The 25989-nt window shown below is 34.9% G+C and overlaps 8 protein-coding genes across 9 annotated transcripts; 2 read left to right on the top strand and 6 right to left on the bottom strand.

Annotated features, from left to right (window-relative positions):
• Positions 1 to 823: 823 nt before the first annotated feature.
• On the top strand, positions 824 to 3763 carry LOC101210570 (electron transfer flavoprotein subunit beta, mitochondrial). The gene is made up of 5 exons (XM_004134021.3): positions 824 to 1056; positions 1164 to 1448; positions 2187 to 2267; positions 2956 to 3050; positions 3388 to 3763. The coding sequence occupies exons 1-5, from the start codon at positions 988 to 990 to the stop codon at positions 3611 to 3613; spliced, it is 756 nt and encodes a 251-aa protein (XP_004134069.1). The 5' UTR covers positions 824 to 987; the 3' UTR covers positions 3614 to 3763.
• Positions 3764 to 4637: 874 nt separating this feature from the next.
• LOC101210812 (transcription factor bHLH104) lies at positions 4638 to 7092 on the top strand. Its single transcript, XM_004134022.3, has 5 exons — positions 4638 to 5034; positions 5147 to 5221; positions 5450 to 5527; positions 5778 to 5940; positions 6618 to 7092. Exons 1-5 carry the CDS (start codon positions 4919 to 4921, stop codon positions 6864 to 6866), a joined length of 681 nt encoding a protein of 226 aa, XP_004134070.1. The 5' UTR covers positions 4638 to 4918; the 3' UTR covers positions 6867 to 7092.
• Positions 7093 to 7980: 888 nt separating this feature from the next.
• On the bottom strand, positions 7981 to 9852 carry LOC101211061 (CASP-like protein 5B3). The gene is made up of 3 exons (XM_004134023.3): positions 9254 to 9852; positions 8491 to 8623; positions 7981 to 8406 (listed from the first exon to the last, which is right to left on the bottom strand). The coding sequence occupies exons 1-3, from the start codon at positions 9382 to 9384 to the stop codon at positions 8212 to 8214; spliced, it is 459 nt and encodes a 152-aa protein (XP_004134071.1). The 5' UTR covers positions 9385 to 9852; the 3' UTR covers positions 7981 to 8211.
• A 1385-nt stretch (positions 9853 to 11237) lies between these two features.
• On the bottom strand, positions 11238 to 14037 carry LOC101211311 (1-aminocyclopropane-1-carboxylate oxidase homolog). Its single transcript, XM_004134024.3, has 3 exons — positions 13254 to 14037; positions 11916 to 12237; positions 11238 to 11804 (listed from the first exon to the last, which is right to left on the bottom strand). The coding sequence occupies exons 1-3, from the start codon at positions 13793 to 13795 to the stop codon at positions 11553 to 11555; spliced, it is 1116 nt and encodes a 371-aa protein (XP_004134072.2). The 5' UTR covers positions 13796 to 14037; the 3' UTR covers positions 11238 to 11552.
• A 197-nt stretch (positions 14038 to 14234) lies between these two features.
• LOC101211561 (1-aminocyclopropane-1-carboxylate oxidase homolog 1) lies at positions 14235 to 18084 on the bottom strand. Of its 2 annotated transcripts, none has more exons than XM_004134025.3 (4): positions 17946 to 18084; positions 15677 to 16432; positions 14740 to 15061; positions 14235 to 14652 (listed from the first exon to the last, which is right to left on the bottom strand). In XM_004134025.3, exons 2-4 carry the CDS (start codon positions 16339 to 16341, stop codon positions 14401 to 14403), a joined length of 1239 nt encoding a protein of 412 aa, XP_004134073.1. In that variant the 5' UTR covers positions 16342 to 16432; positions 17946 to 18084; the 3' UTR covers positions 14235 to 14400. The 2 variants fall into 2 exon arrangements, with proteins under 2 accessions (XP_004134073.1, XP_031738132.1); XM_031882272.1 differs by having other exon boundaries at positions 15677 to 16448; positions 17946 to 18082.
• On the bottom strand, positions 17704 to 20221 carry LOC101211800 (1-aminocyclopropane-1-carboxylate oxidase homolog 1). The gene is made up of 3 exons (XM_004134026.3): positions 19592 to 20221; positions 19029 to 19350; positions 17704 to 18923 (listed from the first exon to the last, which is right to left on the bottom strand). Exons 1-3 carry the CDS (start codon positions 20122 to 20124, stop codon positions 18672 to 18674), a joined length of 1107 nt encoding a protein of 368 aa, XP_004134074.1. The 5' UTR covers positions 20125 to 20221; the 3' UTR covers positions 17704 to 18671.
• A 1482-nt stretch (positions 20222 to 21703) lies between these two features.
• Positions 21704 to 23804, bottom strand: LOC101213970 (1-aminocyclopropane-1-carboxylate oxidase homolog 1). Its single transcript, XM_004134367.3, has 3 exons — positions 22681 to 23804; positions 22272 to 22596; positions 21704 to 22196 (listed from the first exon to the last, which is right to left on the bottom strand). The coding sequence occupies exons 1-3, from the start codon at positions 23238 to 23240 to the stop codon at positions 21921 to 21923; spliced, it is 1161 nt and encodes a 386-aa protein (XP_004134415.1). The 5' UTR covers positions 23241 to 23804; the 3' UTR covers positions 21704 to 21920.
• A 228-nt stretch (positions 23805 to 24032) lies between these two features.
• On the bottom strand, positions 24033 to 25625 carry LOC101214212 (1-aminocyclopropane-1-carboxylate oxidase homolog 1). The gene is made up of 3 exons (XM_004134368.3): positions 24992 to 25625; positions 24586 to 24907; positions 24033 to 24487 (listed from the first exon to the last, which is right to left on the bottom strand). The coding sequence occupies exons 1-3, from the start codon at positions 25528 to 25530 to the stop codon at positions 24224 to 24226; spliced, it is 1125 nt and encodes a 374-aa protein (XP_004134416.1). The 5' UTR covers positions 25531 to 25625; the 3' UTR covers positions 24033 to 24223.
• Between the last annotated feature and the right edge of the window lie 364 nt (positions 25626 to 25989).

Genomic DNA, 25989 nt, shown 5'->3' on the forward strand with positions numbered 1-25989 from the left:
TGGTTCCAATAAAAATGAAATTCCTGAAACCACTTATTTGAAAAGTAGTCATGCAACTTAAAAAGCAGAAGTTGGTAATTCGTATTATTCTGTTGAATGATTACCTTAGAGCCGAGGAGGAATGGGCCACTTAATGCCCACTAAGGAACCATCCAAATCCCTTCGTTTTTCAATTCGGCCCAAACGATTCACTTGTTTGTTTTTATTACATGAAAATTTGTTAATATTTTAATAGTTTTTTAATTGAACTTTTACACACAATAATAATAATAATAATAATAATGAAAACATATCAAACTAGTACTTGCTACTTAAGTATCCAATCTAAAATGAAATGAATTTCAATATAATATCGATCTAATCATTTTTTAAATTTCTCTCACCCAATTATAATTAAACTTCTTTAAATTTTTAAACGTGTTGATTGGACTTAGTCGGTGAATGTTCCGCGTGTTTGACAAAAGTGAAAACATAGAAAGAGTGATAGAGAAGATATTTGGAAAAAATCTACTTTAGGTCTTGGATTAGATTTTTCTAATATATCAAAATATGCTTAGCTTAACCATAATTGAGTGAAATGTTGAAACTTGAAATCTAATGATTTTATTTAAAAGAAAATACTTTAACCAATTTAATTTTAATTGTATGTTTTGAAATCAATCAAACAAATATCACCAACAAAGTTGAGATCAAAAAGTTCCTTTTGTCCTTAAAATTGGAAAAAAAAATGGTTTAAATGTTTTGATGAAGGCCAAAATTAATTTAGTAGTTGATATGATTTTTCTACAAGAAAATGAATGAAAAGAAACAAAAGGAATAGAGAAAGGTTGCTTCCGCAAATTAAAGACTAAAGCCGTTTTGTTTGCTTTACTCTACAAAGAGAGACTTGAGCAGCTTCTCTTCTTCTACAATAACCTGCGTGCCAATCTCGAACTACCCACCAGAAGCCAACAACCATTCTTAGCAATACACAATACAACGATCGAGATGAAGATCATGGTCGCCATTAAGCGAGTCGTCGATTACGCCGTCAAAATCCGTGTTAAACCGGACAGAGTAAGATCCCAACTCATCAATTCTTCGTTACTTTCGAAATTTTCATCTTCTTTGATTCATTTTTGGTAGAAGACGACTCACCCCTTTTCTGAAAATTACAAAATTAGACGGGGGTTGAGACCCAGAACGTCAAAATGTCGATGAACCCCTTTTGCGAGATTGCAATCGAGGAAGCTCTGCGTATCAAGGAGGCTGGCTTGGCCTCTGAGGTTGTGGCGGTCAGCATGGGCCCGGTTCAGTGCGTCGACACTCTCAGGACGGGCCTTGCGATGGGCGCTGACAGGGGCATTCATGTGGAAGCCACTGCACCCCTTTATCCTCTATCTGTTGCGAAGATTTTGAAGGCCCTTGTTGAGGTTGAGAAGCCTGGCCTTCTTTTACTAGGGAAACAGGTTTGCTTTTATCCATCCTTCGATTTGTGAACTAATTTTTAGTGATGGCAGATTGAATTGAATTTTGAGTACTGGGGATTAGTTGTTCTCTTGTAGTTGATTGGGGTTTTTATGATAATTTTGGGGATCTTGAACTATGCCCACTATATTAATTGAACCTTTACTTCTCGTATTGGGGTTTTTATTTCTGTTGTACATTTTCTGGTGGTGATTGATACGAGACTGAGTTTTGTATCATGTTCTAGAATAGTTTGTTTTGATTAAGATGGTACATTACAAAAAAATGTGACATTGGTTGACAAACCCAGGAACTGTTGGCATTTTTTCGAGCCTATGTGGTTTTCATCTTTTGGCGAAGTTTCTTCAGCTTAACATAAAAACGAATACCAAATTCAGTTGTGATGTGAACATAGTACCATTAGTTAGAAATAGGAAATAATTTTTGCATGGAATCTTTTGGATAGAATTCAATAGTAAACTATCCAGAGTTTGTTGCAAAATAGACGATATCATAGTCTTGTAGAAATATAGGGGGGTTCGTTATCCTAAAATTTGTTTGCTTGGACCATTTACATGATGGGTTATGACACGATGTTGGGGAATATGACGTTGGAATTTGGGATTGTGGGGTTTGGTAATTTGTTCTTCGTGTATATTGTTATCCGTTTTCATCTTTCTTTAACTGCAATATCTAACGTGAAAGGAGACTTATTGTCCAATCTGACTCTGGACTTGCAGGCTATTGATGATGATTGTAATCAAACGGGGCAGATGGTTGCAGGTCTTCTGAACTGGCCTCAAGGGACTTTTGCTTCGAAGGTTAGCTTCTCAAGCATATACATTTTACGATTTAGGGAACAACTTAGAAGGAAAATGGCGTAAAACTAACTAGGCATAAGAGGAATTGTTGGCATGATACGTACAATACAATAATAAGTATACTTCGTTGAGTACTTTTTGAGATGCTAGCTCCAACATCCACTGTTTACTTCATTAAGTACTTTGAGGCAGACTCTCAATTTACACAATGTCTTTCCTATAGTAGTCAAGCACTTTAATGTTTATGCTGGTCCTTCCCTTGTTAGTTTATTTTGAGCAGCTACTAAGAAACTTTTAAGAAACTAACAGATATGGACCACCATGGGTTGGGATTGACTCATTTGTAGATTCAGATACTTCTTAGATGGTGAATTCAAACCAGTTTGCATGTATATAATCTCTTGAGATTTATTTGTGCCAAATGTACCCACTCAGGACTAGGCAGTTGTGTTGGACTAGACGGTATATGTTGTCTCTTCTCAAAATTGTTTTAAGCTTTATTCGACTTCCGGCACATATTATCTGTGTATTTATTATTTATAATTATAACCTCACTTAGATTTTGCAAACAAGTGTCAGTAGGATATGAGAATGATAATCTGCTTCTCTCCATTTTATATTGCTAGAGATCACTTTGCCTACTGTATGGAGAAAATGTTTATATGACACTGATCCGCGTTTCCAGTAGGTTGTGATAGACAAGGAGAAGCAGGAAGTGACAGTAGACAGAGAAGTGGATGATGGTCTCGAGACTCTTTGTTTGAACTTACCAGCCGTAATCACGTTAGTTTCTTGCATTTACACAATATCTTTACCTTTTATAGACATGTATAGGTCCAACTTGATAATTTGAAATGTTGATCTTTTAGGATTAGATTTTCTTCTCCTCGAGCTCGAAAATGGCTTGAAATATTGATCCAGAAAACTACTAACTATTTGCATTTTCAAAGTAAATTTAACAGTTTTCCAAGGATGTATGCAAATTTTAACAACCAGAACAAAAAAAAAAGAAAAGAAAAGAAAAGAAAAAGAACAGAACTCATCCTTTAGAAATCTATGAAACACCATAGATGTCAATATCTTGAACCAAGGAACTCATTGCTTTTTGGTTGTTATGCAGAACTGATTTGAGGCTGAATCAACCGAGGTATGCTACGCTCCCGAACATAATGAAAGCGAAGTCAAAACCCATAAAGAAGTTCACTCCACAGGAATTAAATGTGGATGTGAAGCCTGATCTAGAGGTCGTCGAAGTAACGGAACCTCCAAAAAGAAAAGCGGGTATCATACTGTCATCTGTTGATGAACTGATTGACAAACTAAAAAATGAAGCCCATGTCATTTGATCATTTGATCTCTCTCCTTTTCTAATCCATTTACGTATTCAGGATGCAAATAAATACAGTATGAAAATTATAATTCAAGTTGAATAACATGATTTCTGTTTCCCCTCATCCTTAGCCAATGAATTTCCCTGTTTTGATTCTTAGACTGAACTATTTGGTTTACTTTTGCTATTAAATTGCTAGAACAGTGTGGGACTGTAATAGCAAATAAGGCACTTGGGTTGGGCTGTGATGTGTAAGAAACATGAAAATTATTATTAACAAATTGTGAAAAAAATAAGTACTATTTTAAAAAAACCAAGCTTAAACTTTTTATCTTCAAGAATTTATTTATTTTAGTTCAAATATTTTTCCCTTTAATGAAATGTTTTTTTTTTTCTTCCTATAAAAGGAGAATGATGATTTTTGAATGTTGAATGTTTATCTTAACCTATGATATTCAATGTCATTGGAACAGTTGCATATATTTAAAGATAGGCTCCTAATACCATATTTATTTCACTCATAAAATCACATGGGAAAATGACATTATTTATTGAAAATGGTGACTTTATTTATTTCTTTATGGCCAAAACAAACACCAACTCTTATCCATCCAACTTACAGTTTTCTTTTTCTATTTTATTTATAAATAGTACAAGCTAAAATTATTGTTATCACTGTAAAGATAAAGATAGTTAGTATTATCATGTATTAAAATAATTTATCTTCCGTTGTATTGTACTAAATAACATGTAGGTAGGTTTAGAGTCAATGAGTATGAGCTCTTCGTATTCTTCACAATTATAACAATGATGAGCGATCAAACCATCCATACTTTATACTAAATACTCCATATTGGGATAAGATTACCCTATAAAACATTGTGATCTCTTGATTTATTTCGGTGCATGAAGATTGATGTGAGGGGTTTCAAAAGTAAAGATAATTTTTTTTTTAAAAAAAAAGAAAAAGTAGAGAGCATATTCCATTTGGAGTGAATGGAAGAGAAGAATTATCTGTAAAAAACAGAAAAAGAAATTTGGAGTGGGGTTGTAGAATTTGGCGATGTTGGTGAGCACAGCGGAAGAGACAATGATCCCTCAACACGGCGGCGGTTAATCCATATTCCTTCTCCCAAAAAAGTTGAATTTTTTTACACGTGTTTCTTTATCACTGGATGTTCTAATCCCCCCTCATCGTTGTTTTTTTCTCTCCCAATTTTCCATTCCCTAATTTTCCCCAATCTCTTCGATGGCCTAATGGGACTGAAATTGGAAGAAGAGGTACGGCGTTGGACGACCCTTTGATTTCAGATCACATCACATGGATCCCTTAGAGGATTCTAGTTGTTGGGATTTTCTCGATTGCTCCTTCTTCCCCGACGCCGACAATCTTATTAACCCTTCACTCCATCCTTTCTGGCCTCCTAATCATTCCAGGCAATCATTCCTCAACACCCATTTTTGCATTCTCCCTTTCCTCTTCTCTTTTACTCTCTTCTTTCATTATACGAACCACTTCACGAATTTGGGCTTTTCGTTTCATTTGCAGGAGGGATTCTTTAGCGGATACTGATGTTTCAGCCGGTCATCTCGAATCTGAAGAAAATGATTGTTCCAGGAAGAGGTAGTTTTTTTTGTCTGTACCGATATTGTACCAGATAATACCATTTTACTTTCCTGAATTCTGCTTTCTCATTTTGGATGTTGCTTAACTCTTTTCAGTTGGAATTTGGAAATTAGCCATCTTTTGTGATAATTAAGTTTTATCTTTCTAGTAATGTTTTTGAAGCTTTTCATTGGTTGTTTTTCCTTTATGTTTATCTGTGATTTTCCTACTTGAAATAATTCTCAGGGCGCGAGATGGGTCGTGCGCTGGAGCATCTTCAAAAGCTTGTCGTGAGAGGTTACGGAGGGAGAAATTAAATGATAGGCAAGCATTTTCTGTTATCCGACACATTTGTAATTCTATATGCTTCTTTTCTACTATCTTGTTTGATGATGATGATGATGGGGGGATAAGCCTAATGGTATTTATGATATGTGTATGAATTTATTTTGCTATTCAAACGGGAGTTCAAGGGTGCAATCACTTGTTTAGACGATGAGTCAATTCTTCTCTCAGTTGTTACAAGGACATATAGTCAAGTGTAAAGCTTTCCTTTCGTTGGTAATTTGTGCAGGTTTCTAGATTTAAGCATTGCTTTAGAACCTAGTAGACATACCAAAACTAACAAGCCGGCTATACTTGATGATGCCATTAGAGTGTTAAATCAACTTAAGAATGAAGCCGAAGAACTCAAACAAACAAATGAAAAGTTGCGAGAAGAAGTGGAGAGTTTAAAGGTTAGTTATCGTGTAAGAAAGCTAATCAGCTTCATATTATCTTTGAGTGCTGCTAGAGTATCGATATTCTAATCTTGACATTACCTTTTTTCAATTAAAATTTTGCACTTTTCTTAATGTAAATAATTTGCAAATCATGAAGCTTTACTCTCTGTACCAAAGGCCGCTGCTTTTGATCTCATGCTTCCTTAATATTTTTATGTTTTCTTAAAGGAGCTATATCTTTAATGAATTCCCATTAGTGCAATTGTGCCTCTTGCATGAACTGCTTCTCAGTGCGATTATGCTATTTTTTGGTATAGCTATAGATCCCTCGCACACTTCTTGTGTTTGAGATTATTTTTTGATATATTTTCTTCAAACTTGTATTCTATGATTGTACCTAATACAAAAACTTTCATGATATTTAGTTAAATGTCAAAAAGGAAAATTTGAAGATATTGTGAAGTATTGGAATCAGTGTGTATTTTGTAATGAAGACATGGTATCCCCCCTCCCCACTCGAAAGTACTCTTCAGAATACCACTCCAAACAGTTAAAACTTAAAAGGAAAGTAAATCCATTTGTACTTGCATGCCATTGTCACAAACTAAAACAGATATTGATGCGTTTCAATGATTTGGTTATCCTATCTTCTTCTTTTAACATAAATTTTGGTTGCATAAATTGTTCAACAGGCAGAGAAGAATGATCTTCGGAAAGAGAAAATAATTCTAAAAGAAGACAAGGAAAAAATGGAACAACAGTTGAAATCTATAGCCATTCCATCTCCAGGGCTTATACCTGGTCATCCAGCTGCATATCATGCTGCTTCAGGTAAGATGGCTGTTTTTCCTGGTTATGGTTTGATCCCAATGTGGCAATATCTTCCTCCATCAATACGAGATACATCTCAAGATCATGAGCTCAGGCCCCCTGCTGCTTAGTTTATTTAATTTTTAACACCTTTTAAATAACTAGAGTAGACTTTCTCTCTTTCTTTCATCCATCCATCCGTCCATTTTTGCTTCACCAGCATGTAAGTATTTATCTCAACACATTTCCTGATTGTTCTTCAAAACAATTAGTTCCAAAATGGAACCACAATTTGCAAGGACTACTGTATACTCCTTTTTTTTATATATATATTTTCAACTCAATGTCGATTATCTACTTATTCTTCATTGGTCAAAAGTTAAAAGTGGATTGAGGTGACAGTTGGAAAAAATAGAGGAGACAATAGAAACTGTACGAGTAGGAAAGAAAATGTCTTTATAAATAGTAGGTATTGAAAGTGGTCAGTTGTAATTGTAAATAGAGTGAGAGCATCAACAAATGCAGGTGATAGTAGATTTAGCATTTATCTTAGTCTTCTTCTTTCATTAGCAGAAGCCCAGTCCCTATTGCAGCAGTTCACATTGAGAAAATAGTGTAGATTTCTCAGCTGTCTAATAGGAAATAGAATGCATCCTTTGAACAAACTTATTTAGAAACGATGCATCATTTCCAGTATGATAAACAGATCAAAATTGAGATAGATAATACATTACATGAGCAGATTAGTTGAGTCATTTTGAAAATTTATTTTTGTTCTGTTAGTAATTAGATTTGACTTTGTAATTTTAGTTGGACAGTCCACAGCCAAGAATGGAGAATATTCTCCCAATTTTCATGCTGAACAGTTTCTTTGGTATCATATAAACTATCGGTCAACAGTAGACCTGCTTTGAAAGCTAAAACAAATCTCAATGAACCATTTAATTTGTGTGGAATACCAAGGTTTTCCATACCAGATGACACTTGGAAATAGCAAACAGATAATACTTTCGAACAAGTTTCCTACTATATTTAGTTGATAAGGAAATTTGCTTAAGTGGGCAACCATCATGTCTTTATCTCATTTTGTTTATGCCATTTATTATGTTATTAGCTACTAGGGAGTAAGAAATATATTGCTCAGGATAATTATATAAATAGATAAATCATCTAATAGTCCACCAAAAATATCACTATAAGCCAATTTGGAAAGATGTAAAAAAACGGAAAGAAAAGAAAGAAAGATTAAAATGGATCCAAGCATGATTGGAAAATTGGAATTGAAAAAAAATGTGTAGTTTGTTATGATCAAATTTACATCCCCTGTGTCTGTGTCTGTGCTTTCAAAACTAAGAATGAAGTGGTGAGAAAACAAAAATTAGAGAGCAAATGAAAAGGAGTAAAGATGACTTGTTACAAAAAAAAAAAAAAAAAAAAAAAAGCGACCATTTGATATTGGCTGTACAAGTAATGGTTTTAACTGGAAGCCAATATCCAAACCATAATAAGAGAAGAAGTAGCAATAGTAATCCAGCTGAGGAATGCCAAGGCGACTGAGAGTTGGTATTTTTGGCATTCCCCTATAAAATTACAGCTTTTCAAGTCGTTAAAGTACAATATTGCAACTCCACTTGAAGAAGAAGCTGCTGCCAGTGTCAATGTTGCTGTAATCTGCAACATAGATACATGAAACTTTTAATTCTCTGACACCACCATACAAGAAACGAAGATGGTTAAAAGTTCCATGGGACTCACCCAATCCCCCACGACGAAGAGGCTAACAAGTACCGTGCTCTGGAGGGCTTTGTTTCTCACCAACGCGTAGGCATCGATTAATGCTAGCATAAAACTCCAGGTGATTTGTAACCCCAATGAAGCAATCAGGTAGCTGCACAAAGAATAAATGATAAGAACACATCAAACAAGTTTGAACTAGTGCTTCCAACTCTATTGGCTCCATCACATAAATGTATGAATTTAATGAACTAGAAGCGCTATAGTTATGACAAAGGCCATTGCAGACAAGATGAACTACTCATATTGCAGATTAATTTTAAAAAATATGGAGATGGATATTTTTGGTCACTGTCAGCAATCAAGGACAACCCAAATTGCTGAAAAAGGGTCATATTCAGTAATTATGGCAGGGAAAACGTAAACAAAACAACGATTTAGACTATGTTGAAATTAGAGGCAATTTCATTTCTCCTGATCAATCAGATTGTATGTAAGTACATCATCCTTTCATATTTGCTCTTAGAATTTGCAAGGAAACAAGATTGCTATACTTTGACCACTTGGACCGTACAAACAAACAATCAGACTGCTAGCTCACAAGAAATGGTTCAGAATTGATCATAAGACAAACCAAACAACTTAGATGCCAAATACTTGTGATATTATCTCTGAGAATGGAAAGTAAGCAGAACCAATGGATGTTTATTGTTCATACAGAGAATCATCAGATTGTATTTAAAGTCAAATAGAGGAACAAAAAGGGGGTGCGAAGAACACATACCAAAAAGCAGTGAATTTGAAGAAGTAAGCAGTTGAAGCCATAGAAGCAACAGAGGCAGCAGCAAAAACACACTGCAAAATCCTCAGAATTAGCCCCGTCACAGTCCCGGGAGTCCCAGGAAAGTCCTTCATCTTCTTCCTGCCCAAACTCAAAAGAAACCTCCAAAGTTCAAAATCCAATCGAGGGAATTACCCATTTTCTCATAACTCTGTAAACAAGATCAAAGCTTTTGACCAGATAGCAATCGAGAAAAATCAGGGTACCCAAAACCCCCCCCAAAAAAAAGCGTAAAACGAGAAATTGGAATCCGAAATCAGAACCCCAAATTGAGAAATTAAATAGATATCGAAATTACAAAGAAAATGAACCCAGAAATGGGAATGGAAAAGGGCGATAAACAGGGATGGATTTATTTGGGTTGAAGAAGAAGAAGGAAAAAAAGGGAATTGCAAATATGCATGGTTACGTATAGGAGTTTAGAAGTCCGGGAATTGACTTTGGATTAAAGAAATGGAAATGGCATCACCAATTCACAAAGTCATTGGATCACTTCATCTCAGCCAGACGCCAAAGAGAATAGAACTTCCAAGTCGATCGTATTCAAATTTTCCGTTGAATTCAAGGATTAAATTACCTCCAAATATTAATTAGTTAAGCAATTATTTTCTTCAAATGAAGTTATAAATCTATATTTACAGAGATGAAAGTGAGATTTTAGAGGTTCAAATCTCTATGTCGAATATATTTTAGAGAAAAAGTGATTTTTAAACCTAAATCTATTTATCACAACTTCAAAATATACTAATTTTAGGGTCTATGAGTCTTATTATTATTATTATTGATTTTTTTTAGAGTAAGTCATTGACATTGTAATGGAGATTTTTTTTATTATATTAAATGCTGATTTACACATTTTAAATTATAAAATACTTTAAAGAAATTATCAATCAAAGTATTTGGTTGATATAAAAATGAGAAAGATTTAGATTTGGGATATTTTCAAATATAAGAAATGCATTAAAATATTTATAAAAAAATAGCAAAGTTTCATATTTAATTAGTGATACACTTATAGATTATTAGTATGAGTCAATAACATTGACATTTCAACCAAATTCTAACTTCAAAAATTATAGAGATTGATGACATTTTTACCCATTCATTCTAAAATTTATGTAATCCTAATCAAATTTTATTGATGGATCACTCCTGATCAGCTTGAATCCCAAACCTATTTAATTGTCTTTCATCACTTCTACTTAAAAATACAAATATGTCATATTTATTGTTATAGTTAATGTTACCATTGTCATTTGACCTTAATTGTTAAAACAGGTAAAGAAACAACATTGTTTGGGACGAACTCACAGTTAACTACAGAGGATACAACATACAAAACAATAAGTAAAGAGAGTAGAAATACACAATACATTGTTAATCTAGTTCAATGACACAATATTTACGTCTAGAGGGTCCTTTACTCTAAGATCAGAGATTTTATTTTTTTGATATATAAATCATAATCAAACTATTATGATTCTCAGTAGAAGGTTTAACACTAATTTTCTTCACTCAGTACTCTATCAGTAATACAATATTAAAGTAACACTATCACTAAACTGTTTCAAATATAGATTTGGTTTGGTTACCAAAATCTCCCTCTTAATCAAGTTTCTCACCAATCAACAGATTAAGTAGTAAACTAGAGGAACTCCCCTGAATCACATCCTTCATCAAGGCGTAAACAAAAGTTCCTTATATCATACAACAGAAACTTGAACTTCATATCTTATAACCTCGGCACTAATCGTCACTAAATAAAAGCAACAACAACAAACCACACGAATGAAAGAAAACTTACACGCTTTAGGTTCTATTTTTTTAACGGGTGGTTCAATCGAGAAGTTGTTCTTCACTTTTCTATCATCGTGCATTGCAACAACTTTTCTCATAACAAGAATAAAAATTCGTACACACAAATATCTACTACAAAGACAAATCTTCTTCTTTTAAGAAAAAAAAAATATGTTCACAATAGGACCCAAATAAAATCTTTGTCTCATCCAAATATTCTTCACAAACTTTCAAAACACTTTTTGCCACGTCAACCAAAAAGAAGAAAATAGTGAACAAATAAAATATTCACGACCTCACACAATTTCTAACACTAACGATAACTATACACTAACATGTTTTACAAATTAAAAGTTTACACCTCTAACAAAGAAATTCAACCTTAACATAGTTCAAACATTTTAGTAAAGCTTGGAATAGGGAAACCAAAAAAGAGAAGAGTAAATCAAAGTCTAAAATGTGTGAGAGCATCCGTTCCATCCAACCCTTTTTTAGCAAAGTAGAGACGATACTCTTTAACAGTGATTTGTCTATACTTTGGAGGATTTTGTTGGGACAACAATTGCTTGATGGGTCCATAGAGTTTGGAGGTTGGTATAGTGCCGGTGCTGAAGGCACTTGCCACTGATATTCTTGGACCCTCACGATTAGCCACCACTCTATGCACCGAGCTTACAAATTTGTCATTTGAAATCAACTGCATGCTCTCATAAAAGGAACTCAATTAATCAAACCATGAAAACACAACAATATATTATATAGCTTAGCTTAATGAATGCATGATAATAGTTAATAATGAAAACCTTGCCTGCAATAAGCTGCCGACATTGACGGCAAAGGCTCCAGGAACAGGCGGAACATCCACCCATTTGTTGTGATGAAGCACTTGAAGACCTCCGATATGGTTTTGAAGCAGCACAGTGATGAAGCTACTATCGGAGTGCTGGGTGGTGCCAATGGTGAGTTCTGGCTGAGGACAGGATGGATAATAGTGGCACATAAAGGCATGTCCTTCACTGCAATCCAATTCCAGGAGATGGGTTGATTGCAAACCAAGGGCCTCTGAAAGTAGCCCAAATATCATTTCTCCAACCTTTTCCATTTGTTTTGAATACTCAACTAGGATGTCTCTGCAACAAAATTCACAAAGTAGAAAGTAACACCAAAATTCTTTACTCCGTGATATTCAATCAGTTCCTAACAAATAACATATTCAAAAGGTATGCTAGGAGGCCACAAGTATTCTAACAAAATAAACATCTTAATAACACCTTGATATTTTATTAGACAATCTTGACTTTTTTTTATTTATGGAGAAAAATAGTTAACTTTTAGAATCTTAAAAGTAAAATAAAAAATATATAAACCTTTAGTACAGTAATTGCACATTAACAGAAAGATCGTTTGTTTTCTTTACCAATGACTCAAATCCAAAATGCACCATAACAAGATGATCTCATATCTCTCTTCACAGTACGAAAACGTTTTTTTTTCCTTTTTTGGGTTTGAAGTTCATCTCTATTTGATCCATAAAGTTTCAAAATAGACACTTTAGTGTCGAACGACGGCAAAATACTTTCAAATAATTTTTAACTTAGCTTTAAGTTAATCCAATGCTTATTGGTAGAGAAAATTAATTAACATTAATTTTAAAAGAACCATTAATGAAAATATTTTAAAAAAGATTTGATACTTTTATTGGTACATTCTAAGATGAACCCAATTCTTTTTCATTGAAAATTTGCATGATTAAATTTATTTATTTATTTTCAAAACTACACTAAATCAGTCATTTATGTTAAATTAAATTATTCTTGAACTTAACTTTGAATTTGTCACAAAATTTGAAATCCATAACATTTAAAAGGAATATATTCTGCACACATCTAGACATTTTTATACAATTATCTTCTATTCTCATTCTCATGCATCACTAATCTACCTTTGTTACTCATAAACAATTCCACACCTTTCAATAATATATATACATCCATTACCGATACACAATATTATAGACGTAAAAATAGTATACTAAGCCCTGATAGGAGTTCACTCAATTCACGTACGAAACGCTTTTACGATTAATCTGACCCTCAAAGTCACCCATGCAACAAAAAGATAGAGAATGGAGAGGCAGAGAGTTTACCTGCAAACTAGTGGAAAGTCTTGCGGGTTGGGAGGATTTGGGGCCATTTGAATGAAGACGGTGTCTCTCCAATTGGCAGTGGATGTGCTAAACAAATCGAAATTGGAATTGTAAACGAAAGGCTTAGTGTTGTCTCTTGTATAATATTGTTTCTTCATTTCAATATCCTGTTCGAAAAATTGACGTGTCCCATTTATGATCTCATCCTGAACACTCGCCGGAACCCCATGGTTAAGCACTTGGAAAAACCCCCAACTTTCGGAAGCTTCACGGATTTTGTCCACCACTTTTCTGCGTTTGAATGGGTCTTTATCGATGTCTACCAAATCCACCACTGGAACACCCAAGTGGGGTTCGTCGGTAACAGAAGTCTTGTCGGAATTTGAACGTTCTTTGTGCGGGTAGTAGAATATTCTTGGAATTTCGGCAACGCCGGAGTCCACAAGGCCTTTGACGCCGGCCTTAGTTTGGTCGAAGGCTTTGAGTTCGGAAACTCTGTCGAAGGTTTCATCAAGTTTAGAGAGAGGTGTGAGGTTTGCCATTTTTGTTTGAGGAGTGTACTGTGTATGGTCTTTTAATTTAATCAGTTTATCTGAATGGAGATAGTTATTTTTGCTGTGAGAAGGACGTTAATGCTTGCTAATCCACTGTCGGCAAATACAGACAGAAAACATGAGAAGATAGTTCATAACTCAGACCCCCTCATGCTGCCTTTCTCTCTGGTCTTGGTTTTTCGTACGAGTCATGATTCAAAAATATCCCAGTGTTCAAAGTGTTCAAAGTGTTTAAAAAACATATTAACCTAAGTAATTAAAGATATGAGATTCATATCCAAAATTTCTTTTACTAAATTCCAACTTTTAAAACATTTTGTCTAATTCTTTCTCTTTTTTTAATTACTGAAGTTTAAATTCCAATCTTTGAAATTGTAGATACTAAATTAAACTTAGTTGACATACTCAAACCTAATTCAATCAAAGGTTTAACAAATAATTTCTAAAGACATAACAAACCTTACAACAGGGTAGGAAAAGACATTTCAATAAAATCAATGTTATAGTGTTTAAAAATCACACACTCTAACAAAGTCGAACTTAAACATTTAACAAACCTTAGAATTATGAACCAAAAAAACAGTTCAGTAAAATCAAATCCTAAAATGTGTGAGAGGATCCATTCCATCCAACCCTTTTTTAGAAAAGTAGAGACGGTAATCTCTCACAGTAGTTTGTTTATATTTGGGAGGATTTTGTTCGGACAACAATTCTTCGATTGGTCCATAAAGTTTGAAGGTTTCTGCATAGCCAGTGGAGAAGAAAGTTGCCACCGATACCCTTGGACCATTTCGAGTAGCCAACACTCTATGGATCGAGCTCACAAATTTGTCATTCGAGATCAACTGCATCCATAAAGGAACCCAAACCCATCATTATATTTTCTATATATGTGTATCTTGTTACTTAATGAATGCATAACAAAACATTGCCTGCAGTAAGTTGCCGACATTGACGACTAAAGCTCCAGGAATGGGTGGAATTTCTACCCATTTGTTGTCATGTAGCACTTGAAGACCTCCGATATGGTCTTGCAGCAGTACGGTGATGAAGGTACCATCAGCGTGCTCGGTGATGCCAATGGTGAGTTCCGGCTGAGGGCACGATGGATAAAAGTGGCAGAGCAAGGCATGTCCCTCATTGCAACCTATGTCCACGAGATGAGTTGATTTCAGACCAAGGGCCTCTGAAAGTAGTCCAAATATCAATTCTCCAACATTCTCCATATGTTTTGAATAATCAAGTAGAATGTCTCTGCAACAAAAATCTTTATCATCAATCACAATAAATAACACCAATTACAATAATTTGTTATCTATTTAGATAGACAACTGTTAGTAATTTAATATATATACATATATAACAAGCTGAAAACAAAAAGAAGCTTTAAGAACAACACGTCAGTAAAAATAAAATGGCAGAATCTGATGATCTTCAAGACACACGAACGAGTGTCCAAAATGTCTGAGCATGGAACGCTAAATCAAGTGCAAAGACGTTACGATTGCGATTAATCCAAAAGAATTTCCTAATAGAACCACTTAAATGGACTTGTCTAAGTATGTATCAAGCTAATCCTGAACCTCAATCGCAGAGTTAGAATTCCCAACCACTAATAGAGTAAGTTTCCACTAGGTAATACCCACTCCAAGAGCTGAGAAACATCGTTTAATATAATAATATCCTCAACTACATTCATGGATCCCAGAAATGATTATACGTAACAAGCATAGCTTAACCATATGAATTGCAAACAACAGCTCCAAACACCAACACCCACTTTACCGACGAGAAAAGTCTTGGGGGGCATGTTAGCTATCGTAATTAGGCAAAAGAACAGAGACAGAGAGTGGAGAGAGTAGAGATTACCTGCAAACTTGAGGCAATTCTTGTGGGCCAAAAGAAGTTGGAGCTATTTGAGTGAGGATGGTATCCCTCCAATTGGCAAAGGGTGCAATAAACAAATCGAAATTGGAATTGTAAAGGAAAGGTTTAGAGTTGTCTCTTGTATAATATTGTTTCTTCTCTTCAATGTCCTGTTCAAAAAATCGACGTGTCCCATTTATGATCTCCTCCTGAACACTCACCGGAACTCCATGGTTAAGCAATTGAAAGAACCCCCAAGTCTCTGAAGCTTCTCGGATTTTGTCCACCACTTGTTTGCGTTTGAGTGGATCTTTATCGATGTCTTCCAAATCCACCACTGGAACGCCAAAATGGGGTTCGTCGGGAACAGAGGTCTTGTCGGAATTTGAACGTTCTTTGTGTGGGTAGTAAAATATAGCAGGAATTTCGGTGATGCCGGAGTCCACAAGGCCTTTGACGCCGGCCTTAGTTTGGTCGAAGGCTTTGAGTTCGGAAGTTCTGTGGAAGGTTTGATCAAGTTTAGAGAAAGGTGTGAGGTTTGCCATTTTTGTTTGATGAGTGTTCTGAACGGAGATAGTATTATTTGGGGGTGAGGACGTGAACTTGGAGATTACACGGGGAGGCGTGGGATCGGGGATGCCACTTCCCGTCCCCCTCCTATTTTCCATCCACACAAAATTTTCCACCAACAAATATTTCCGCTTTTATTTTTTTGTTTCTTTGTTTTGATTGGGACGAGTGATCGGGTATGGTATCCCTCTTGAGAAAACAATAACTGTATAGTCAGTAGTAAACAAACTTAAACTAACATACCATTTTTAATCAACTTAGATTCACACTCTACACTGATACAGTTTAGTAAAGCCACTTTGTCACTACAATTTCAAAGTTAAATTTTGCTAAACAAAATCCTCTCCTTGATCATGCAAATCACTCCTTATTAGATTAAGGTGGAAGAGTCTCCCCTTGAAAAACCTCATTCAAACCAGTGTTTATGTAATCTTGTCTGCTAATGAAGTTTTACCCTCCAACGTCAAACAAAACCAGCAACTAATCACAAATTGTTGGTCCAAAAGTAGAGGATAGTTAAGAAATGATTGGGTTTGAGGGGGTGAGGACGTGAATGGCCTTATATGGGTCCTTGGTTTTTGTCACATTAAAATGGCCTATGCCTTTACTTTGATAATTATTATTGTTTCTATATATTAATGATCTTGACACAACAAAAGATAGTTGATACAAAAGAACATCTCCAGACTCAACAGACTCAGTTTTAACACATTTTAATCAAATATTTAATAAAGCATTGCGATATGAAGGTATTGTTAGCATGTTTAGTGGTGTCAATGGCGAATTCCAAGTGTGGACCTCAAGTGCCAAAAACGTCCCCAACCCTCCTTTCATCACACACAAATATGAACATGTGTATTAGAGGACCAATTTATAAATAGTTTCACTCCACAGCCAAAAAACGAGAATAATAAGTATCTTCAAATGAGAGTTAAAAGACCAAGAACCTTAGTTCTTTATTGTTTAGTTGAGTTAGTCACGCATTCAATCACTGTAGGCTCAAAAATCCCTTAAATAGAGGTGAGTTTGAACAAGATCGAGATCAAACAAAAGGAATGTGAGTTTGAGGTCAAGACCATAGAGCACTCACAACCAACATATTTACAAATGAGATAAGAATGCTATCCTATGTTAACATCTATTAATTAATTGAAAATAGTTATAATTAATCAACTTTTCATGACCATCCAAATTTAATTTAAAGTTTGGAGGGTGACTGACAACGAATAGAGATAAGTCGAGGGATTATTAAACACCAAAACCATTTTTCTAAAAGTTGATTTCAGATATGTGTTTCTTTGACCAACTAATTTCATAAGTTCATCAACTAATTTCATAAATTCATCTTTTTCAAAAGAAACTATTTTGAGTTATTGCTAGACATTCCATTGTTATTATTTTAAAATGATAGTTCTTTTTCAGAAAAAAATGAAAAAAAAAGGCAGTAATAAAAAAAGTTATTAAACCAAACACACAAATTACAATAGTTGACATTATAGGTCAGGAATAAATTAAAAGTCACACTAACAAAAACTCAAACTTCAATACAACAATTTAACAAATAATCTCTAGACATAGCAAACCTTACAACAAAACAATAACATTTTAATAAACCCATGTTTAACAAAATATTAGAAACAACAAACCTTCTTAATTAAATCAGTGGAAGGCGGATTTAATAAACATTATTCAACACACTGACCTTAACAAACTAAAAAGTTGGGGTTTGGAACAGCGAACCAAAGACGAGGTGAAGCAAATCAAAGCCTAAAATGTGTGAGAACATGAGTTCCATCCAACCCTTTCTGAGCATGGTGAAGAACATATTCTCTAACTGTGATTTGTCTGTATTCGGGAGGATTTTGTTTCGATAACAACTGCTCGATGGGTTCATAGAGTTTGGAGGTTGGTATAGAGGCAGTGGTGAAAAAGCATGTCACCGATACTCTTGAGTGAGAAACTACTAAACAAACTCTTTCAACAAGTTAGGCTCCCCCCAATGGTATAGATCTTCGCACACACTGATCTACTGCATCAAAACATTCACCAAGTGTTCAATATGACATATCAGAAAGATGTTGTAAAGGAGAAACTCAGCTTCAAAACCACACTCTCCTCCACACAACAACACACCGAAAATAGCCCAACTTTTGACTTGTATGCATATATATATATATATAGTACTATCACTCGCAAGCTGCAATCTAGGTTATTAAAAGTCGGGGAACAACCAAATCTTGCACAATCCCGAGAAGGACTCAATCTATTAGGACCTTTCAGAAAAAGAGAAAAACATATTATTTAGCAACAGCCCTGACCATCCGATAATAGCATAAAATAAAAGAAATTTGTACGCCAAACTCATAACAACTCACAACAAATTATACTATGATTCCCCTAGTAACTGACTTTTCAATCATCTTTGTAATCAAATCTTGAAATGTGGAAGAGCAGGAGTGCCATCCAACCCTTTTTCATTAAAGTAGATATTGTACTCTCTAACAGTGATTTCTTTGTATTTGGGAGGATTTTGTTCAGACAACAATTCTTTGATAGGTCCATAAAGTTTAGATGTTGGTAGACGGCCGGTGCTAAAGAAACTTGCCACAGATACTCTTGGGCCCTCACGGTTCGCCAATACTTTATGCTCTGAACTCACAAATCTATCATTTGTTATCAACTGCAAAACCAACCCCCCAAACACCTTTCGTTAATTTTCCCTTTATTAATATGTATCCAAATCAATCAGGATTGTATCAATGGAAATAATTGTCAAATCACTTGCCTGCAATAAGTTGCCGACGTTGATAACGAAGGCCCCAGGAACTGGTGTAACATCCACCCATTTGTTTTGTTGACGCACTTGGAGGCCTCCCATATTGTCCTGCAGTAGCACGGTGATGAATGAATCATCAGAGTGTTCAGTTGTGCCGATGCAGAGTTCCGGTTGAGGACTTGACGGATAATAGTGGCAGATTACGCGAAGTCCCTCGTTACAGTCCAAGTCTAAGAGATGAGTTGATTTCAAACCAAGACCCTCCGAAAGTAAACCAAATATTAATTCTCCAAGCTTCATAATTTGTTTTGAATATTCAGGAAGGATGTCTCTGAAACAAAAATTTTAAATAAGTTAATGCATCAAACAAAAATATTATCTGCTTTTGGACAGAGGGTGTCCATTTATGTGTTCAATTAATAAAAAATAAACATTTTACAGTTGAACAAATCTATACTGTATTAAAATCTAAGGATAAGAAAAATGGATTTTTCCCAAAAATGTTTGAAGAGATGGGAAGCGGCAATTAAGAAGTAAGAACAGAGAGAAATAATGGGCAGAGTATCTATCACCTGCAAACTTGAGGCAAGTCTTGTGGGTTAGGAGGATTTGGGGCCATGAAAGTGACGATGGTATCCCTCCAATTGGCCACTGGTGCGGTAAACAAATCGAAATTGCAATTGTAAATGAAAGGTTTAGTGTAGTCTCTTGTATAATATTGTTTCTTCACTTCACTGTCCTGTTCGAAAAATCGACGAACCCCATCTATGATCGCCTCCTGAACACTCACCGGAACTCCATGGTTAATCACTTGAAAAAAACCCCCAGTTTCTGAAGCTTCTCGGATTTTGTCCACCACTTGTCTGCGTTTGAATGGGTCTTTATCGATGTCTTCAAGATCCACCACCGGAACACTCAAATGGGTTTCCTCCTCCGGAATGGAACTTGAACATTCTTTGGGTGGGCAATAGAATATTCCTGGAATCTCCGCAACGCCGGAGTCAACAAGGCCTTTGACGCCAGCCTTTGTTTGGTCGAAGGCTTTGAGTTCAGAAGCTCTGTCGAAGGTTTTGTCAAGTTTGGAGAATGGTGTGAGGTTGGCCATTTTTGTGTATTTCGAAACTCCAATTTTGAGGAGGCGATGTTCGATTCATCTTGAGGGGAGAGAAATTTGATGGTGACGGAGACTTCAATAGTCTCCGATCAAATTGTGGGCTCAAATAAAAATATATGAAAATTGGAATTTACGACTATTTTAACAATAATAATAAAGGATATTTCAACATTTTAAAAAAATTGTAAATTATTACAAAATTAAGGATATTTCAACATTTTAAAAAATTGTAAATATTACAAAATTATCATCGATAGACTTGTATTGCTGATAGATTTCATATGGTATATAAGTGATAGATTAATATTTACAACATAGTCGGTCAGTGATAGACTTATATCATTGATAGAATTTGACAAATTTTGTTATATTTGTAATTTTTTTAAAATTGTGCTATATATCTAATTAATTTGAATTTAATTGCTAAATTTGCAACTAATATATATATATATATATATCTAAAGATCTCAAAGAACTAACAGTTATTGATTTTAAAACAAATGATCCATAAAATCTCTTCTCGAAGAAAACAAACATAAATACTCTCTAAGATATATTGTCAAGAGAGAAAAAAAATAAATGAAACTTATTGCATTTATTCAATTTAATGGACTAATATTTATAATAAAAAGAAGAAAAAAAAAGAGTAAATGAAATAGTGCTTGCTAAAATTTTGGAGATAATTAAAAAAATAAATAACCAAAACAATAAATAAAAGACCAACTTAATTCATAGCCCACGGCAGTAACACTTACCAAAAATGGAAATTTTGTGGGAGTGTCCTCAAAATAAGAAGGAAAGCTTCAAATAAAAGATATGTACTTTTTAAAATTGGTGTTTTTGTTTATGTCATCATATGTAAAATCATCAACTTTAGTCTTAAATGTTTCTTTCCTCTTTTCTTCGTTTTGTACTTCTTTTGTTTTTTTTATCTTCCTTTCTTCTTCTTCTTTTATAACCATTCTTTTTTCTTTTCTTTTTTTGTGATCCTCTTTTGTATTTCTTCTTCCGTTTTTATAGTTCTTTCTTTTGTGTTTTTTTCTGGAATTCTTCCTCTGTTATTTATAGCATTCTAACCTTTCCCTTTTTCCTTTTCTTCTTTTTGTGTTCATTTAAGAAGAGTGACAAACATGTATAACACACATAAAACTTCAATAAGCTAGTGTTTACTGTTCAGTATAAAGTATAGAAAATAGAGGAGTATCGTATCTTTTATCTATAAAGCATCAAGTAAATGTCACTTTTCATTTGTCTTAAAAATTAGATCATCTTTAATTTAGTGTTTTTTTAGGGAATATCTCTTTTCCAACTTGTTAAAATTATAGAATTTCTATGTGTTTGGATGATATTGATCGTGAAATGGCTAAACAGAACAATGCTATGAATTATATACATCAGCTAATTAACTTGCTTACTAGATGGGAAGTTTATTGTGAGCTTTGTTCAAGGGTGTTAATACCAAAAAGTTGTGGAAAATTGTCAGAAATAATAGAACATTAAATCTTTTGTCATATATGGATCAACAAAAATTTAACAATGCTCGAAACTATTTGAACTAGCATTTGGAATGTAGTCAAGAAAACCCGAAACAATCAATTAAGTAGGAAAATATCCTTTAACTATTTGGTGCGCCATTGTTTGAAATCGACGAACAGAGTCAATAAACTTCAAATAACAGATCTCAAATCCAACCAGCTTTCAGAAATAATAATAATCAAACTAACCTAAACACTCCCGTAGATCTTCCTCTTCTACTTCCACCCACTAAAATTAAAAACAATCGGCCACTAACCATTTCTTTCATCCTCGGGACCGAGCCTGAAATGTTGCAGAGCGGAAATTCCATTCAACCCTCTCATATTGTGGTAGAAATAGAAGTCTTTGAGCGTAGTTTCTCTATACTTGGCACGATTTTTCTCCGATAACAATTCCTTTATGGGTCCATAAACTTGAGATGTTGGATAAACGCCGATCCCAAAAAAGCTCGCAACCGAAACTCTCGGACCTTCTCGATTCGCCACCACCCTATGCTCCACGCTCTTGAACCGATCGTTGGAAATCAGCTGCAACAATGGTAAGTGTTAAGAAATGGGAAAGCTTTCATTCTCAATTTTTATGGGTAAATCTTATAAGCTTGCCTGAAGAAGATCCCCAATGTTGATCACCAGTGCTCCGGGAATTGGAGGAATATCAACCCACTTCTTTTCGTGGAGAACTTGAAGACCTCCGATTTGGTCGTCTTGTAGAAGAAGCGTCAAGAAATCATTGTCGGCGTGTTCAGTTGTGCCTAAAGTGAGCTCTGGCTGTGGACATGCTGGATAGTAATGACACAGAACAGCTAATCCCCTGTCGCATTCGATATCGCTTAGATAATTCGTGTTCAAGCCAAGAGCCTCCGAAAGCATCCCAAATAGTACTCGCCCCAATTTCTTCATTTCTTTTGAATACTCGAACAGGATATCTCTACAACAAACACCAGCTAATTAACAAAAGAGAAGAAAAAAAAAGAGCCTGTTTTTTTAATCTGATCGAAAACCAGAATTTTACCGGCAAACTTCAGGCAAGTCTTGTGGGTTTGGAACATTAGGGGCCATGAAACAGAGGAATGTGTCTCTCCAATTAGCGGCTGGTGCAGTAAACAGATCGAAATTACTGTTGTAAACAATGGATTTTGTGTTGTGGCGGGTGTAGAATAGCTTCTTCAGTTCGGTATCTTGTTCGTAAAATCTTAGTGTTCTATTTTTAATTTCATCCAGAACACTCAGCGGAACTCCATGGTTGACCAATTGAAAGAAACCCCATTTCTCAGAGGCTTCTCTGACTGTATTGACGACATGTCTTCGTTTGGATGAATCTGCGTCAATGCCTTCGAGGTCTATTACTGGAATGCTCAGTTCGGTGTCCCCGGCAACAGGGTAGTCGCTGGAATCAGGCGGTCGGTAAAATATTCGCGGTATTTGGGTAATGCCGTTGTCGACAAGGCCTTTCACTCCGGCTTTGGTGTCGTCGAAGAGTTTCAGTTCAGCAGATCTGTCGAAATATTCGTCCCCGTTGGCTGCCGGAGTTAAGTCAATTCGGTGGACTCCATTGGTGCCTTGGTGCAACATTGTAATTTGCAACTAATCTAATCTTCTCTGATTAGATTTTCGTTTGAGAATCTCAATTTCAGTTTCAAGTTTCTAGACTCCCATTGATATAAAGATTTAGTTAAATCTAACGCGACTAACACTCGAAATATTTTAACAAATTCTTTTATTTTATTTTGTTAGCTCATGGTTTCATGTCCCCTCCTACATCGTACCTCTTGGGTGCATTACAACGACAAATTACATATTTGCATCTTTTTTTATTATTCACAAATACAAATGCATGTCATCAATTATGAATGCCAATAAATGCGCATTTACGAAATTTTTGCATCCCGACCTATTATTTATGTTTTATCTATTTTTGTTCTATATCCCTAATTTTTATTAAATATTCTTAATTATTTATCTCAGTCATGAAAAGGAAATTCATAGGGATGGGTGCATCCTAAGTGTTGCCCTTAATATTAAACTTTGGGTTTGACTTAGTTCCTAATTTTGATTCAAAATAATCGTGGCATCATTTAGCTAGCAACACCTGTCATTTACATTTTTTTATATTTTAATATTAATTTTAAAATGTTATATTATAATATATATTAAATAATACTTTATTATTACTAAATTCTATTCCCTTCACAACTTTAACATTTTAAATTTGAATCTTATCTACTGCCTCTATTTTTCTTCTTTTTTTGTTATATAGTGTTTCCAAATTATATTGACCACTAATTATCTAGAAGCCATATTGTTTTGTTTAATTTCAACTTCAACTTTTACAATAGTAGTGGAAGAAAATAGTTAGAAGAAAGATAGATAAAGACCGTATTTTATGAAAACAAACTTGAGGCATATCTATCATTTACGTTCTTCATCACATCGCTCATCCACAAAAAAAAAATATTTTTGTGGGATGGAAAGATGAAGAAAGAAAATATAAGACAGATGGATCTAAACAATTCCACGAATTATTATGGGGGATGGTACGTCAATATAATTGCAATTTAAATGTGTGCTTGATTCAGCTTGTAATGCTTCAAAGTAGAAGTTCCAAGCCCATCCGACTTGAATTGAACACTAAAGTCTCTAACTGTAGTTTCCCTATAAATTGCAGGCTTTTCTTCTGATACCAATTCCTTGATGGGTCCATAAAGTTTGTCACTTGGTGAAACCATCGTTGAGAAAACGCCCGCTACTGATATTCTCGGACCTTCATGACTTGCTAGAACCCTATGATTAACACTTTTGAACCTGTCATTTGTTATTAGCTGCATCCAAATTGTTATGTTATAGAAAAAAATTAGATGAGATTAAAAGAAAAAAAAAGTGATAAGCTCGGATTACTATAAAAACAAACGAGTCTTACTTGCATAAGGTCACCGATGTTAACGACTAAGGCTCCAGCTACAGGATGCACGTCAATCCACTTGTTGTCATGACGAATCTGTAGGCCGCCGATGTGGTCTTGCAACAGCACCGTGATGAAGTCAGTGTCAGAGTGCTCGGATATGCCGGTGGTCAATTTTGGCTGTGGACATGGAGGGTAATAGTGATATACAAATGCAAGCCCATCATTGCATCCTATGTTGTCCAAGTAGTTGGGATTCAAACCCAAAGCTTCCGACAGCAATTCCAACACTAATTTTCCGATCTCCATCACCCATTTCGAGTAATCCACCATAATATCTCTACAAAAAAAAACAGAGGTTAATAATAAACCCAAAATTAAACTAAAAAGATTATTTGATTTAGGTCCAAAATGATCAATTTACCTGCAAATTTCCGGCAATTCTTGTGGATTTGGAGGATTTGGAGCACAGACATAACTAAATGTATCCCTCCAGTTGGTAGTGGGAGCAGTATACAAATCGAAATTACTATTGTAAATAAAAGGCTTCATGAAATCTCTTGTATAGTATTGTTTCTTATCTTCCGTGTCTTGTTCGTGAAATCTCCGAACAGAGTCTCTCATTTCTTCAAGAACACTCGTCGGAATTCCATGGTTAATCAATTGGAAGAAGCCCAATTCTTCCGAAGCGTCACGGATTTGTTCGATGATGTGTTTGCGTTTGAGTGAATCGTTGCCAACGCCTTCAAGGTCTATCAATGGAATGTGGATATGGGTTTGGGCGGAGTGGACGTCCTCCGGTGGGTGGTAAAAGATACGAGGGATTTCATTAACTTTTGCGTCGACTAAGCCTTTAACGCCAGCTTTAGTGTCATCGAAAGCCTTGAGTTCAGTGGGTCTATGGAAGTTTTCGTCGGCTTTGGATAGTGGAGTAAGGTTGATTCCTGAAGCTGCGACCGCCATTATGGATATGGATCTGTTGGGTTGATGGAAGAGATTGAATTTATGGAATGAAGAGTGTGATTTCAAAATTGTAAAAGTGGTTTGGTGAATGGTGGGAAGGGGTGGGATATAAATGGTGAAGTAGTAGGATAGCCAGGGTTTGTAAGTTGGTGGTGGGCTCTAATTGTAATTCAAGTTCAAGTTGTCCACTAGAAAGGAATTTTCAAATTTTGACTGATTGGATAAATAGATAGATGTTCATAATTCATATAGGTTTTCCTTTGAATTTTAAACTCAGTCATGTTGAAAAGTTTATATTTTAGAATTTATTTATTAATATTTTAAGGAATTAGGGGTATATTTATTTTTGTGTTTAATTATCTCAAGGGAAATTGTGTTAAGGTGAGCTTGGTTTTTTTATACAGACTAGTTATAAATAAGTTTCTCCAAAATAAGAATAATTTTTTATTAGTTTCTATT

The sequence above is a fragment of the Cucumis sativus genome, chromosome 3 (assembly GCF_000004075.3).
Source record: "Cucumis sativus cultivar 9930 chromosome 3, Cucumber_9930_V3, whole genome shotgun sequence".
NCBI classification, from domain to species: domain Eukaryota; kingdom Viridiplantae; phylum Streptophyta; class Magnoliopsida; order Cucurbitales; family Cucurbitaceae; genus Cucumis; species Cucumis sativus.

Coding starts and splice junctions, on each gene's coding strand:
- LOC101210570 (XM_004134021.3), top strand. CDS start 988: ATGAAGATCATGGTCGCCATTAAGCGAGTCGTCGATTACGCCGTCAAA. Junction 1,057..1,163: donor TCCGTGTTAAACCGGACAGA/GTAAGATCCCAA, acceptor TTACAAAATTAG/ACGGGGGTTGAGACCCAGAA. Junction 2,268..2,955: donor AAGGGACTTTTGCTTCGAAG/GTTAGCTTCTCA, acceptor CGTTTCCAGTAG/GTTGTGATAGACAAGGAGAA.
- LOC101210812 (XM_004134022.3), top strand. CDS start 4,919: ATGGATCCCTTAGAGGATTCTAGTTGTTGGGATTTTCTCGATTGCTCC. Junction 5,222..5,449: donor AATGATTGTTCCAGGAAGAG/GTAGTTTTTTTT, acceptor AATAATTCTCAG/GGCGCGAGATGGGTCGTGCG. Junction 5,941..6,617: donor AAGAAGTGGAGAGTTTAAAG/GTTAGTTATCGT, acceptor ATTGTTCAACAG/GCAGAGAAGAATGATCTTCG.
- LOC101211061 (XM_004134023.3), bottom strand. CDS start 9,384: ATGAAGGACTTTCCTGGGACTCCCGGGACTGTGACGGGGCTAATTCTG. Junction 8,624..9,253: donor TTCAAATTCACTGCTTTTTG/GTATGTGTTCTT, acceptor TTCTTTGTGCAG/CTACCTGATTGCTTCATTGG. Junction 8,407..8,490: donor TCTTCGTCGTGGGGGATTGG/GTGAGTCCCATG, acceptor TCTATGTTGCAG/ATTACAGCAACATTGACACT.
- LOC101211311 (XM_004134024.3), bottom strand. CDS start 13,795: ATGGCAAACCTCACACCTCTCTCTAAACTTGATGAAACCTTCGACAGA. Junction 12,238..13,253: donor GACTTTCCACTAGTTTGCAG/GTAAACTCTCTG, acceptor ATTTTGTTGCAG/AGACATCCTAGTTGAGTATT. Junction 11,805..11,915: donor ATGTCGGCAGCTTATTGCAG/GCAAGGTTTTCA, acceptor GAGAGCATGCAG/TTGATTTCAAATGACAAATT.
- LOC101211561 (XM_004134025.3), bottom strand. CDS start 16,341: ATGGAAAATAGGAGGGGGACGGGAAGTGGCATCCCCGATCCCACGCCT. Junction 15,062..15,676: donor GAATTGCCTCAAGTTTGCAG/GTAATCTCTACT, acceptor TTTTTGTTGCAG/AGACATTCTACTTGATTATT. Junction 14,653..14,739: donor ATGTCGGCAACTTACTGCAG/GCAATGTTTTGT, acceptor TTATGGATGCAG/TTGATCTCGAATGACAAATT.
- LOC101211800 (XM_004134026.3), bottom strand. CDS start 20,124: ATGGCCAACCTCACACCATTCTCCAAACTTGACAAAACCTTCGACAGA. Junction 19,351..19,591: donor GACTTGCCTCAAGTTTGCAG/GTGATAGATACT, acceptor TTTTTGTTTCAG/AGACATCCTTCCTGAATATT. Junction 18,924..19,028: donor ACGTCGGCAACTTATTGCAG/GCAAGTGATTTG, acceptor TTGGTTTTGCAG/TTGATAACAAATGATAGATT.
- LOC101213970 (XM_004134367.3), bottom strand. CDS start 23,240: ATGTTGCACCAAGGCACCAATGGAGTCCACCGAATTGACTTAACTCCG. Junction 22,597..22,680: donor GACTTGCCTGAAGTTTGCCG/GTAAAATTCTGG, acceptor TGTTTGTTGTAG/AGATATCCTGTTCGAGTATT. Junction 22,197..22,271: donor ACATTGGGGATCTTCTTCAG/GCAAGCTTATAA, acceptor CCATTGTTGCAG/CTGATTTCCAACGATCGGTT.
- LOC101214212 (XM_004134368.3), bottom strand. CDS start 25,530: ATGGCGGTCGCAGCTTCAGGAATCAACCTTACTCCACTATCCAAAGCC. Junction 24,908..24,991: donor GAATTGCCGGAAATTTGCAG/GTAAATTGATCA, acceptor TTTTTTTTGTAG/AGATATTATGGTGGATTACT. Junction 24,488..24,585: donor ACATCGGTGACCTTATGCAA/GTAAGACTCGTT, acceptor ATTTGGATGCAG/CTAATAACAAATGACAGGTT.